The sequence below is a fragment of the Aedes aegypti genome, chromosome 1 (genome assembly GCF_002204515.2).
Source record: "Aedes aegypti strain LVP_AGWG chromosome 1, AaegL5.0 Primary Assembly, whole genome shotgun sequence".
NCBI classification, from domain to species: Eukaryota; Metazoa; Arthropoda; class Insecta; order Diptera; family Culicidae; genus Aedes; species Aedes aegypti.
The window spans coordinates 57,817,423-57,830,853 of record NC_035107.1 but is presented as its reverse complement, the minus strand read 5'-3'; the positions used below and the strand labels follow the sequence as shown (position 1 = coordinate 57,830,853).

The 13,431-nt window shown below is 38.0% G+C and overlaps 1 protein-coding gene across 2 annotated transcripts in view; it reads left to right on the top strand.

Annotated features, from left to right (window-relative positions):
* LOC110681295 overlaps window positions 1-13,431 on the top strand; it is a 532,644-nt gene that overhangs the window by 367,725 nt on the left and 151,488 nt on the right. For both annotated transcript variants that reach the window (XM_021857080.1, XM_021857129.1), the window contains exon 4: window positions 9,719-10,122. In XM_021857080.1, coding sequence (XP_021712772.1) covers window positions 9,719-10,122 — 404 coding nt within the window. The remainder of the gene's footprint in view (window positions 1-9,718; window positions 10,123-13,431) is intronic.

The following is a 13,431-nucleotide window of genomic DNA, read 5'->3' as shown; positions in this document are numbered from 1 at the left end:
ACTAAACGAAACTATTGAGAATTATTGTAAACCATGTTTGAAGTATAATGCATATGTGATTGTTAGATAGCAAACGTTCTATTATCATAATTCAAGTGAATAATGAATTCGAAGATACACTGATGTTAAAAACAATAAAAAAATATTATAATGTCAGATCTAAAGGAGGAAGAATTGTAATGTTCGGGTAAATAGCCAGAACCCTTTTGAGAGAGTCGTTACTAGAGCGATAATCTATTTGTATGAGAGAGGAAACCTACCCTAATAAACTTACTCGAGATTCGGTCTCTTGTACTTTGAATTCCAAACGAAGCAGACGTCATTTTTTATTATCTAAAAGTTAAGAATTTCCCTAGTGTGAACATATCAAGTGAACATATCACGCAAAAACTGGGGTATCAACCCTACGCAACAACATATACTGTCGCACTCCAAAATCATTCCTCCAAAGCACGCAGTTGCCCATTACACGGTGACGTCATCAAAAAATCGCTCTTTTTCCCTCCTTCGCGAAATCTGAAAACAACGGTGCTAGTACCTGTCAAAGTTGACAGGTACTGGCACCATTGTTTTCAAGTTTTATTGAAGAACGAAAGAGAGAGAATTTCGCCGTGAAATGCCTAGTAAGACGACACCCATACCTAAGACAGTGCAACATGCACAGTTGTCGCACACTATATACTGTCTCATCACTGGCGGTTCCACTACTGTCCGCAAGAGGCGCGACTAGTATAGAAGAGGGTGCGCAAGACGGCAGTCAAGCTGCGCCACGCAAACAACATCAAACGGAAACAAAGTAACGGGAGAACATTTCTATATTCTAACGGTCATTCTTGGAACTAATCAAAAACTATAAACATTCATTAGAACGGTGCAAAAAGGAATCGACTCACCGAATTATCGCTGGCGACAGCTGCGGTGGGGTTCCTTGCTGGATTGCTGATGGTTTGCTGGTGATTCTGTGCTCCTGGTGTGTCGCATTGATGGAGACAGCGGTTCGTTCGGTGGTCCACGTGTGATCGCGGGTTCACGTGGGCAGGTGTACTCCCGGTAGACCTTCGGGATGGTGGCCATCCAGTGGCATATCACCACGTTACATTCACTCACATTACACAGCTTCTTAAACCGGTATACCACGTTACTTCTACTTTAATCTGCGGATCGAACGAAAGTAAAATGAAACCGTGATCCTCAGATTAGGGAAGGTGCCATCGACCGAACTCAACGGAAGTTCGATATTTCCCACGAACTTCTTCGAAATAATTCGGGAGTGCCACGGTTTATGTTGAATGCTCGCTCAAGTTCGGCTTTGGCCGCGACTCATTCTTTTCCCTACTTTCTCCGGAGATTCTAAATTTCCTTGACCTTCGGAGAACTCCTTCATGGCCGTTTGAGAGCTTATGAGCTTTTTATGGCAGATTATCTAGCCTATGGCGCAAAGGTACCGTTTTGATTCATATTACGGACAGCTTCAAATTCCGGACACTCTCGTTTGTATGGGAAACATTTCACACGAAATGTTTCAATTGTCGCCGTCCAAAAGTTCTCATTTTCGAGGCTCGTTTTATTGGGTTTTTTTCATAAATATCATTGCAAATTTATAATGCCCAACTACCTTAGACGTCTCTTAAGTGGTTGAACGATTTCAATTGATGTTTTGATTGTTCCATTAATGATTATCATGAGCTGTCCGTAATTCGAATCAAAGCGTCCGGAATATGAGGCAAAAGTGAGGGAGCGTCCGGAATAAGAATCATGAAAAGGCCACACGTTTTGATTTATTTAAATTTATCCAATTTGCGGACGCGTATTTTTTACCCACCATCCGAAAGTTAAGGGCTTCCGACGCTCGATAAGGCTAAAAAATCACACATAATGATTTATTTTGTATGGTCCAAGCTGGGTTATACTTCACTGAGGCCTTAAGTGTCCGTAATATGAATCAAAACGGTAATTCATATTTTCAATAAGCTTTGGCGTACCTCAACCTTACCTTTTTATAGGTCTAACTGAATGAATTAATTTACCACGGAGCATTGGCTACATTATAGGAAAGTGTCTGGAAGTAGGAGACTGACAAAACAAAAATATTGTCTTTTAAAGCGATTTTTGATCTTGAAATTTTGAGCCTGAGCATGATTGACCAACCGCAGTTGCTACTCCGTTATTGCAAGAACAGCTGTACTTACACAGGGAACCAACAGATGCAATAATGTTTCCAACTGAAAATTTATATCAAAGATTTATCGATTGGTATATCCGAGAAGTCAGATAGGCGGCCTATGTCAAAGTAGTGTAAATGTTCATGAGTTGCAAAAAGGACCGTTAAACAGAGTTTTTATACTTTCGAGTAGGTGGACTGCGGGTTCATTTCAAACAGTTTACCAATGTTATTAAGAATAGGTATCGAAGATATGTACTTAACTACAATCGAAGAGACTCCTGCTAGTATTTCTATTGTCATTGTGTGGGTCTTTAGTCCCATGCACATTCGTAGACTTTTATATTGAATCCTTCCTACACAGTTCGAACGAAACGTGTAAATTTCTGAGACATATAATGCACATAATTGGAGCGTGGTATATAATGGATATTTACATGACATGTCATGTAAACTTCAATTATATGTTATATACCAGCAGGATTCTGTGTGATTACATGACATATAACACAAATTGACATGATTCCAGACTTAAATTTACATGACGTCATGTTTACATCGTATAAAAGAAGTTTACATGACGTGTAATCTTTATTATTTTTAACTGTGTAGTTTCAAAAAGTGGACTCTCGCTGTTTGATGGAATACAAAGCAACTGTTACTCTATCACTGACAATATGGTTGTCTTGTAAAAATTAATCATATAATTCGGACGTGCACTCCACCATGTACCAGATATCGTTCGAAGCAAGTAGTGTTCACCCGAAATCTTCACGCTATTCTGCACACCGTCCATCGTTTGTGTCTTGTGAGCTTCCCGGGAAAACTGTACTCGTCCATGATTTTCCATAGCTCTTCGCAGTCGATTCCATCATAAGCCGCTTTTAAATCGATGAACAGGTGATGCGTTGGGACTTAGTATTCACGGCATTTCTGGAGGATTTGCCGTACAGTGAAGATTTGGTCCGTCGTCGAGCGATCGTTGATGAAACCAGCTTGATAACTTCCCACAAACTCATTTGCTATTGGTGATGGACGACGTAAGATAACCTGGGATAGCACTTTGTAGGCGGCATTCTGGATGGTTTTCACATTCCAGTTTGTCCCCCAGGTTGTAGATGGGGCATATGACCCCTTGCTTCCCCTCCTCCGGCAGCAACAGGTGGCCAACCGCTCCGAGCCCATTTTGATAAGTTCAGCTCCAATAGGGAGTCGGATCCTATTCTTGGCACTTTTGGTTCACTTCGGCAGTGGGGTTTATTGAAAGCTACTGAGCTCTTATTTTGCCACAATATGCGTCGTATTGAAATGCTTCTTCTTGCAAAGTTTCAGACAATTCGGTCGAGGAAAAAACCCCCCACCCCATGCCAAAGTGAATCTTGTAAGTGCCCAAGAAGCTCTGCACCCTACCATCCTTATCAGCTGCTTTGTTGTTCTTGAGCTGGTTGAGTTGGTTTCTTTCATCCGCCGTGCTGACGTAGTCACTTCCTTCGCTGTCGTGAACCTCCGCGCCTGTGTTCTCCGTGCCATTCAGGTGTTCATCGTAGAGCTGCTTCCACCTTTCAATCACCCCCCACGTCCGTCCTCCAAGATGCTTCCGTCCTTATCCCTACACATTTCCGCTCGCGGCACGACGCCTTTTCGGGATGCGTTAAGCTTCTCGTAGAACTATCGCGTTTCTTGTGAACGATGCAGCTGCTCCATTTCTTCACATTCCGCTTTTTACAGGCGACGCTTTTTGTCCCGGAATAGGCGGGTTTGCTGCTTACGTTTTCTTTTATATTGTTCCACGTTTTATCGCGTTCCTTGCTGCAACATTGCAGCCCGTGCTGCATCCTTCTTCTCCAAAACCCGCCTGCATTCTTCGTCGAACCAACCATTACACGTCCTCCTTTCCAAGTACCCGACGATGCTCTCGGCTGCGTTGTTGACGGCTGCTTTTATGTTGCTCCAGTCCCCCAGTCCCTCAAGAGGGGCTTCGTCAAATTCGCCTTCTTCCGGCAACGCTACCTCGATATGCTTTGCGTATTCGGCGGCGACGTTCGGTTGGGCCAGTCGCGCTAGGTTATATCGAGGCCTGAGAGAGAGGAGACAGCTGGCTTTGATTGCGAGCTCCCAAAAGTCAAGGGAACCTGTCATCAACTGTCACTGGAAAACCGCACATTCGAAGGGCAGAGGGTGAAAAACCGTCAAAATTTGGCCAAACTAAAACTGGATATGATTGAAAATTCAGGTTGTTTTCCTGTGCTCTTGCATATTAAATCGTTGATTATTTAAATATTGTCGATTGGACTCAAATTGCTATGGATTTTTTTTATTTTATGATCTTTTTGATAACAAATAGAATGTGAAAATGGTTTTTACCCAGTTTGTGCTCTCCGCACCATTGTTCACAACCCAAATATGAGAAGAAGAAATCAAAGAAGCCGAGAAAACAAACCAGTTGTCAGTGAGCTGTCTCCTCTCTCTCAGATCGAGGCGGGCGTCGATAACGTATTGCTGTGTGCATTTGAAACGCAAATATCAAATGTGGGAACACCAAATGCGGTAAGATTTTCTACAAGAAATGCGATGTCAAAGATAGATTTTTCTTGCTAGGTTGGCGGTGATTTTGGAAAACGTTGCTAGGTGTCCTTTGATTGTTTTGTTTTACCGCATTTGGAAGACGTTTAGTCAAAATTTGCATCTCAAATGCAAACAGCAATACATTGTTGATGACGGATAGTTTTGGGCGCAGTTTCACCATCACCAGATAGTGATCAGAGTCAATGCACTATAGGCCAGGAACGCAATCTGGCGGGACAACATTAATAACTCGGTAACGAGGCGTTTCCGGTATTTGGTGTCTTCGGCAAAGTTTTTTGTAACAACGAGGACCATCTACTGACATAAACGGATAGTTCATAAATCGTCCGCATAGGTGGCGCCACAATCCAACTTTTTACTTTGACGTTTTAGAGACTTGGCATGTTCGGAAAAGTTGTTCATTTTGATAAAATAAACAACTCTCTCGAAGACGTCAAAATTCCACAACCTACTGTTTTCGAGTTATTGGCGAAAATAGAGAAAATTAGTGAAAAAACAATTTTCCTAAGAACCATGTCATATAATATTTTTTGCTGATAAATATACAACGACGCATAAAACCTAAGAAATTATGAAAAAAAAACTTGAAAAATAGAGCAATTTTTGAACCTTAATATCTCCAAAAGCGCAAAAAATCGCAAGCTCAAAATTTCAGGCAACATAGAGCAATACTTGATGAAACGGATGTCAAAATTCCAGAGAGGTATATTTTGGTGTTTTAGAGATTTTTTAATTTTTTTACGGTTTCCTTTCCATTACGCGATTAATATTTTCGTGGCAAATATTTAAGTGTATTTTTAAATTATCGGAAAAATATATTTTATTCTTTCATGAAATTATTATATCTGCTCACAGTACAAGCTGGCTTTGGATTTCATCTCGAATTCGTGGTCGCAGTTTTCCGGAAGCTCAAAATTTAAGCAAATCCGGTGATTAAACACATATTTAAGGTTAAACAACCTAACAGTTCTCAAAATCGAAGGAATCTCCAAATTGATACCTTTGATCTGGATTCTCTGTTTCGAAATATCCAAGAATCAACGCTCTTTCCGCTTTAAAACAAATCTACAAGCTCCGGACAAGAGATCGTGCGCTCTGAAATTTTAGAGATATCGACATGAATATGCTTTAAAATTTGATTTTCCGTGTTAAAAGTAACACATTCACAAAATAAATTGCTCACCTCGAACCATGAAGACAACAATTAACTGACACATGATCAAGTCTTTCATGGCATACTATATCATTTGAATTATTGAAGAAAAACAATCATGTACCCAGTTTTAATCTACACTTTCATCTACATTACTCGATATCAACTCAAGGAACTGCTCTTAAACTGAATTTCATGGCTACTATGATGGCTTTTTGAAACAGTTTTCTGAAAGTTTTTGTTCCACGACTCGTTATTTCTTGAAGTCGATCAGAATCAGAATTCAGATTCCTCATGGAAATTAACTGTATTGGAGAAATATAATCATTGTAAAAAATATGATAGATCTCAAAAACTTTTGCTTCCGAAATTAGCATAGTGGTAAGGAATCTGTAAAGAAACATGTAGCAAAACAACTGGAAAGTGGGAAAAAAAGATATCCATAAAGAAATTTGTATTCCTCTTCCTAAAAACACTTCTCTAGAAATAATTTTACCAATTATTGTCAGAATCCATATTCTTGATTTGAATTTTTGTTCGATACGAGGGCGGAATTCCTAGAGGCTCATTGGCAGAATTCTGGAAAACCAGAAGTCAAGGAAGGATAGATTTCAAGGATAATTTCTAAAGAAGATTTTGATGAAACTTCTTGAGAAGTTTGTTTAATTTGTAAACTTATTAGAGAGGTTTTAACTATCCTGTAATTTGCTTCTAGAGAAAAGATTGTAAATTATCTTTCTTGGATGTGGGTTATGAAAGGGGTCTGCGTGATCTGTGGAGATTCTAATTCTAAACTTTTAACCATTTCAGTTATTGGATCACCAAGCGGCTCGGTAGATCAGTTGAAAAAACGCTCGTCTAGCATACAAGAGTCCTGGGTTCGAATCCCAGCCGAACCCATGGATTTTATTCATAATTTCACCCATAATTTGTCCATCTTTACCACGCGTAATAAATTGATTAATTTAATAGAAATGTTAGAATTCTTAAAAAAAAACTTTAGTTAGACATTTTGAAAGAAAATAAAAAAAATATTTTCTAGAGAGTTTTAAAGGAATGCGAGGTGTTGCTCCTTGATTCTAGAGAAATCTTGAAAATAATTATATGTGAAAAAATGCAGATAGATTTGCGGAAAACTTTTTTGAGAATTCATGATTAATGTTTTCCCAATTGAATGCTTTTTGATTGTTCATGCTTGTGGAATGTTACGAGGAATCCTTAGAGTAACACCTGAAGGAATCATTTAATTTTTAATAATAATTTTTGCTACGATTTTTTCAAACAATCCTATAGTGAAGCTTAAGAAATAACTTCAAAAGCAAAGTTGGAAAAGCTGTTGACGAACTCTCTTAAGAATTCGGGGAATGAATCCTTGCTTGGTGATCTTGAACACATTGTCGGTGAGACTCCAAGAATTGTTTGTATTATTTTTTGGAGAAATCCTCAGTAGTTCTTGAAAATCGTAAACAATCTATTAATGATCAGCTGGAGGATACTTTAAACTAACAATTGGAATTTATGTTTAATAAGTACGTAGAGGACCTTCCAGGAGAAATGATTAAAAGATTTACTAAAGTACTCTCAGATGGAATTCTTCAAGAGATTTTCAAGCAATTCGATAGAGATTCATTGAGAAATTTTCTGGTTAGATTATAAAGTCTGGGAATGATTTTTCGTTTGAATCTCAGGATGAACTCAGTCAAAACTAATAAAGGTGGAGAAAGCACTGAAAAGTACGAAAATGATTCATGAAGAAACTCCTGTAGGAATTCTCAGAAGAATCTCTTCAAAGCACATGGTTGAATACCTGAAAGAATCGTGGAAGAATCACATAGAAAATTCCCTATGATTTTTTTTTTTGCTAGAATTCTTGAATGATTTTTGACTGGATAACAAAAGGAATGAATCTTTTCCGTAGCTGATTATTGCGATTGACAATACTTCTGTAAAACAAGTATTTGCTACGAAACAGTTGCATAACTCAGTGCAGGAAAGTAGGCCGTTTCATGAAAAATTGACGTGATGAAAAGCAGCCTATTACGATGAGAAATTGCAAAAAAATATGTTTTGCAATCTCTTAGAGGACATCAGAAATCATATCGGGATGCATTCACTATTATTTTGCAATTTCTGAAATTATTGTAGAATGATTCATTACACAACTCATAACAATTTCGCAACAAAAAAGCATTGCGTAATTGTCGTTACGCAACTGATTTGAATTACGTTATCTATTACGTTTCGTGACAAGTTGGTGTCATAAATCCTTACAACATTATGCAGAAAAAAATCCGAGTTTCTTCCAAAATACTATCTAAATAATTCCGTTTTTTGATGATCAATTGGGACGCAAGTGGGCATTTGTTATTTCTTCAACTTCATGCTTCTGGAATACTTCCTTTGCTCGAGACCATAGGTACTTCTTAATTCGAAAACTCTATTAAAATTACCCAATTTCAATTTACTGAAACTGGATTTCCTCCGCCATGCTATTTAATCCCACCGAATTAAGTTATCGCAAGTTTCCCTTGGGGGGCTTCCAGATGCCGGCGGTAAAATGCTAATTGAAAATTCGTGTCGCCAACCGGGAAGAGGATTTGTGCTCCGACGAATGAATTATTATTCGACACGAAGAGTGGGAGTTGTCTATCAATTATCCATTCCATCCATCCATCCCTCTGGCGTCGGACCGCACTCCTCTCGGTTTCGCCATTTCATCAATTCATGATTGACCAAGTTAATTATCTACCGCCGATAAATGATAACAACGCGTGCCGCCCAGGAACGCTGATGATTGGCCATTTTTAATTGAATTGTCGAACATCCATCACGGTGGTTGGTGGTTGGATTGATAAATCTACGGAATATTTCATTGGAACATTAACATGTTTAACGCTTACATTATCGTTTACGTTGCCTTCCGACTACAAAATTTCAAAAATGTTCATGCAAGAACCGTTACATCAAAGACACATTAAATACCTCCATGTCCCTTGCAGTTGCCCAAAATTTTACGGCTCATAAGGTAATCTAGAATGCCGTGCAAAGTGTACTGCGATCTGTCAAACTTGGGTACCTTTTGCACTACCGAGGGACCAAATGCAGTACTAGATGTGGTACCTAATCTGAGCCCGAGTGGGACGGACCTGGTCACATACAACGTACAACCAGGGGTTGGAGTTTGAGAAAATTGAGAGAATCTCTTATTTATCGCTCTCTGTAACAATCATGGTTTGCAGCATATCATGAGAGCCTGTTTATCGTATACTGCTACAGCTCCGATTAGATCGGGGGGATAGCAGTACATGATAAAACCCCTTTAAGCAACCTCCAAACATAGGGGATACTATTGCGGATGTCCGGGGATTGTTGATCGTGTCAGTAAAATAAAACACCTAGACCCAATGGTCAGCTAGCGATAAACATGGATTTTATCATCGCTCTCTCTTTTGGGGCGCATGTTCGTTGGTCTTTTTTATCAAATTTGTTACAACTTACGATATATTGCCAACCATGAACCACTACAGATAGGATATTTTTCTTCGCTTGCTTTGATTATGCTTTGAAATCAAATAAGAGCGATTTCTGCAATGTCTGTTGTTTGCCAATGTCAATGTATCCTTTTCAAATGTTTGTCCAGAATTGCTGTGTGAATTACTGAACATCACCTCTTTAAAATACCTACTCAATTCATGGCATGTTTCCCAACATTTTTCCACGAAAAGCTTGTCAAAGAGCATTCAATAGCGACACATCGTCAGCGACAACTATAAAGGGCTATGTCACTCAATATCGTTTCTCCCGTCTTCTCTTTGCAGAAAACAGCGACGAAGTCGAAGAAGACACCCTCAGCAATGCCAACAACGCCAGCAGTAAAAACCTCTCATCAAAGATGACAAAAACAACCACCTCCTACTGCTTCATGCGACATCATCAACAGCAACAGCAGCAGCAGCAGCAACAACAATCGCAGCAACCCACCTCGTTGAAGCCGCATCACAGCAGAAACAATTCATTAAGGGTGCACCGTTCGAAGGCGTCGGCTTCAGGTGGTTCGATCTCTCCGTCTCCCTCTATCGCGTCGGTTTTCAATCAAAGTGTCAATAAAGCCAACCTGAGCGGCTCCTGTTCTTCCTTCTCGACGGCACCCGGCGTTGCCAACGTCAGCAACTGTTCCAATTGTGGACTGCCGCTTAACGGAAACTGCTGTTGTTCCACGCAGGTAAGCTTTAGCAGCCTTAAGTCCCTCCTGGTTCATCGCCTCTGCAGCACATGTTCACTAGGGTGTTCCAGAGAGAATCTGAAAAATCGTTTGGGGTTCCGCCAGATCGATTAATGAAAAATGGGCATTTTTAAGAAAATTGTCGTATTTTGACGTTTTGTGCGGATTAGGCTAGGGCCCAGATAACCGTAGCGCTAAGCGCAGAAACGAATAGAGCCATAGTTGCCTTGGTACTGAAAACGGTACCTACACGGAGCCGCAAATCAACCCAACTTTGACTTCTTTTGACGCAATTTGGCTCTTCCGTGGGATAACCCAAATTTGGGTTAACTGATATATACTGTAGTAGGCTAAGAAATAAGGGTCACTAAGAGGGAGATAATAAACGTCACTGTTATTCTGTATACCACTAAATGGAGATGTGTTTTGGGTTCTCTACAATGGCGACGAGTGAAAAAAGTGAAATAAAAGAAAAAAAATTATTTTACCATATCATTTCTCTGTGGAGTGGAACGTAAATGTAGGTATTTATTGATGAAAGAACTTTTCAAGGGAAAAGAAAGCATGAGGAACGCGAAGGCATACTGTAACTCAATTCAGGTAAGATTAATATTAAATCCTGGTGAGTGCGGTAAAGAGCTGATTATTTATCAGCTTAAATGCAAGAAAGATAGATTATGGTGAATATTCCGATGAATTTATTCCAGAAGTAAGTTAACAAGAGATGTTAGTGTAGTGGCTGAGAAAAAAATGAAAAGAAGGGGGGTATTCGATACGTTTGTTATTGATTGTTTTTGCTTTATGTTTTTTTCGGCAAGTAATGAATCGTCCTCATAATATTGTTGTCATACGTTCCAATGCAATTATAGTGATTTTATCGAAAGTAAAATCACAGAGTAAAATGCCAAATTTTTCATCATAAGATGCAAAGAATTTGGCATTCATAAAAAATACAGTAAACTGGATTATTATATGCTGATTACAGGTTTGATTCAGTTGTTCTGATTAATGTGATCATTTAAAGATTGCGAGCAATGTTACACAAAAGCAATAGTAGTTAAATATAAGTATATTGGGGATTCGATCAATGTGAAATAAAGTTTTTTTTTGCGAATAAACAACAACGAATATTCTGCCGTACAGCGTTTTAATTCTTCAAGATTGAGTTATAATTGAAATAAAAGGATTAGTTTTCAGGTGTTCAAATTATGGAACATTGTTAAGATGGAAAATTATGAGCTAAGAAAATTTTCTACATGTAGTGAATATGGCTATTTTTGTTACATTATTTAAAATCATGATACAGTAATTTCTCGATATCATGGATTGGATGGCGTGATATAGCGAAGCGTGTTTTAATAAAAATGTATTTTAGTGCCCTATAATTATAATTAAAATTTGAGCTTTATGATGCAGAAATAGAGCGAATGAAATAAAAAGTACGCAAGGGATCGATCAAACAGATATATGTTGATTGTTTAGTGTTATTTTTCAATGTAAAATGTATGAATGTCACACAATTTTTGTGGCGTGATAAATCAACAGAAAAGCGTTCTAAGATCAGAGAGAAATTATGAAGCGATATTAAAACGAATAGTGATAAAATCGAGAAACTACCTATAATCGCAAATCGCAATTAAGGATCGAATTTAGGCTTAAACAATGACAACAAATACTTTTGTCTATAAATCGTTTTAACTAAGCAAAAACGATAAACTCTTAAAATATCTTATCTGGGAATCAAATTTACTATCGCAAATTTTGTTAATGTTCTGGTTTGTGAATTGAGAAAATATAATAAAATTTACTTTCTCGCTAATACATCACATCAGTGGTTGGCACTTTTATCATGACTATTATAAAGTTGGCTTTGTTTTGCATCATTTGCTTTGTGTGCATCATATCTGGATATTCAGTTGAAACTTAAAAATATTAATATCTATTATTTAAAAGGGCGTACAGTCAGTCAGTGTGGATAGTCTGTTTATTTCATTTGATAAATACATAATGGAAAGGTGGATCAGGTGGATTTATTTTCATATGATAGAAAGATAAATTCCATGGTGGTGTTAATGACTATATAATAATCAATAAATTAATGCATGACTTGTATAGATTTACTTGAAATTGCTATTAACGTATGCACAATACGTGGATGATGAATAACAATATTTTAAATCTAATGGAAACTATATGAACGCTTAATTGAAATCATGTAATGAGTAACGAATAACGAAAACACATTTTATTAGAAATGTAATAAAGAAAGATATTAGCTATAGCATATTTGGGTTCGTGTCGTGGATATGAAGGAAAGTAAATTCGGTCCATTTCTGAAAAGAAATGAAGGAATATTACAAATATCTTACATAATAACTAATTAGTAGAGAGTAAAGGGAATACTTTAAGTAATTCCGGTCTGCTACTCCGAAAGAAACATAGAGGACAGTTATCCTGGTCTGCTTCTGAAAAAAAACGTAGGGAGATTGTGGAAATTCGGGTCATGTCCAAAAAGATATGAAGGAATAACACAAATCATCCGGTCCGCTCTTGGTCAAACAGTAGAGAGTAAAGGGAACACCTGATTCCGGTCTGCTTCTCCATAAGAAACGTAGAGGATAAAATTCCTGGTCCGTTTCTGTACAAAGAACGTAGGGAGTTTGTGTAAATTCGGCCCATTTGAAAAAATGAAGGAATAACACAAATCATCCGGTCCGCTGTTGGTTGATTAGTAGAGAGTAAAGGGAACAACTAATTCCGGTCTACTTCTCCATAAGGAACGAAGAGGGTAGAAACCCTGGTCCGTTTCTGTAAAAAAATGTAGGGAGTTTGTGAAAATTCGGCCCATTTGAAAAAAAAATTAAGGAATATCTCAAATCGTCCAGTCCGCTCTTGTTTGATTAGTAGAGGTTAAAGGGAAACATTCCGGTCTACATCTCATATAACGAAGGAAATGAAAAAAATCTGGTCCATTTCAGATTCTTTTTGGGAAATCATATAATTTTTGCCATATTCTCTAAAAAATGTTTTAGAAAACAACAAAGGTGACTTGAGAAATTCGTAGCTAGTAATCGAGGCTGGTCTAATCCTTAAACTGAAAGATGAAAAAAGGGACCACATCAAGTGTGGTGCTACTGGTTGTCGATATAATTGATCTTTTTAAAAAGTTAGTGTACTCAGTGTATAAGCTTTCAGCTCAGCTACGGTTAAAAAAAGTGAAATGTTAGGATCATGAAATAATTTAAACTATATGTGTTATGATACATTAAATTACGCGAATAGTCCCAAGAAAATAATATATTTGTTTAT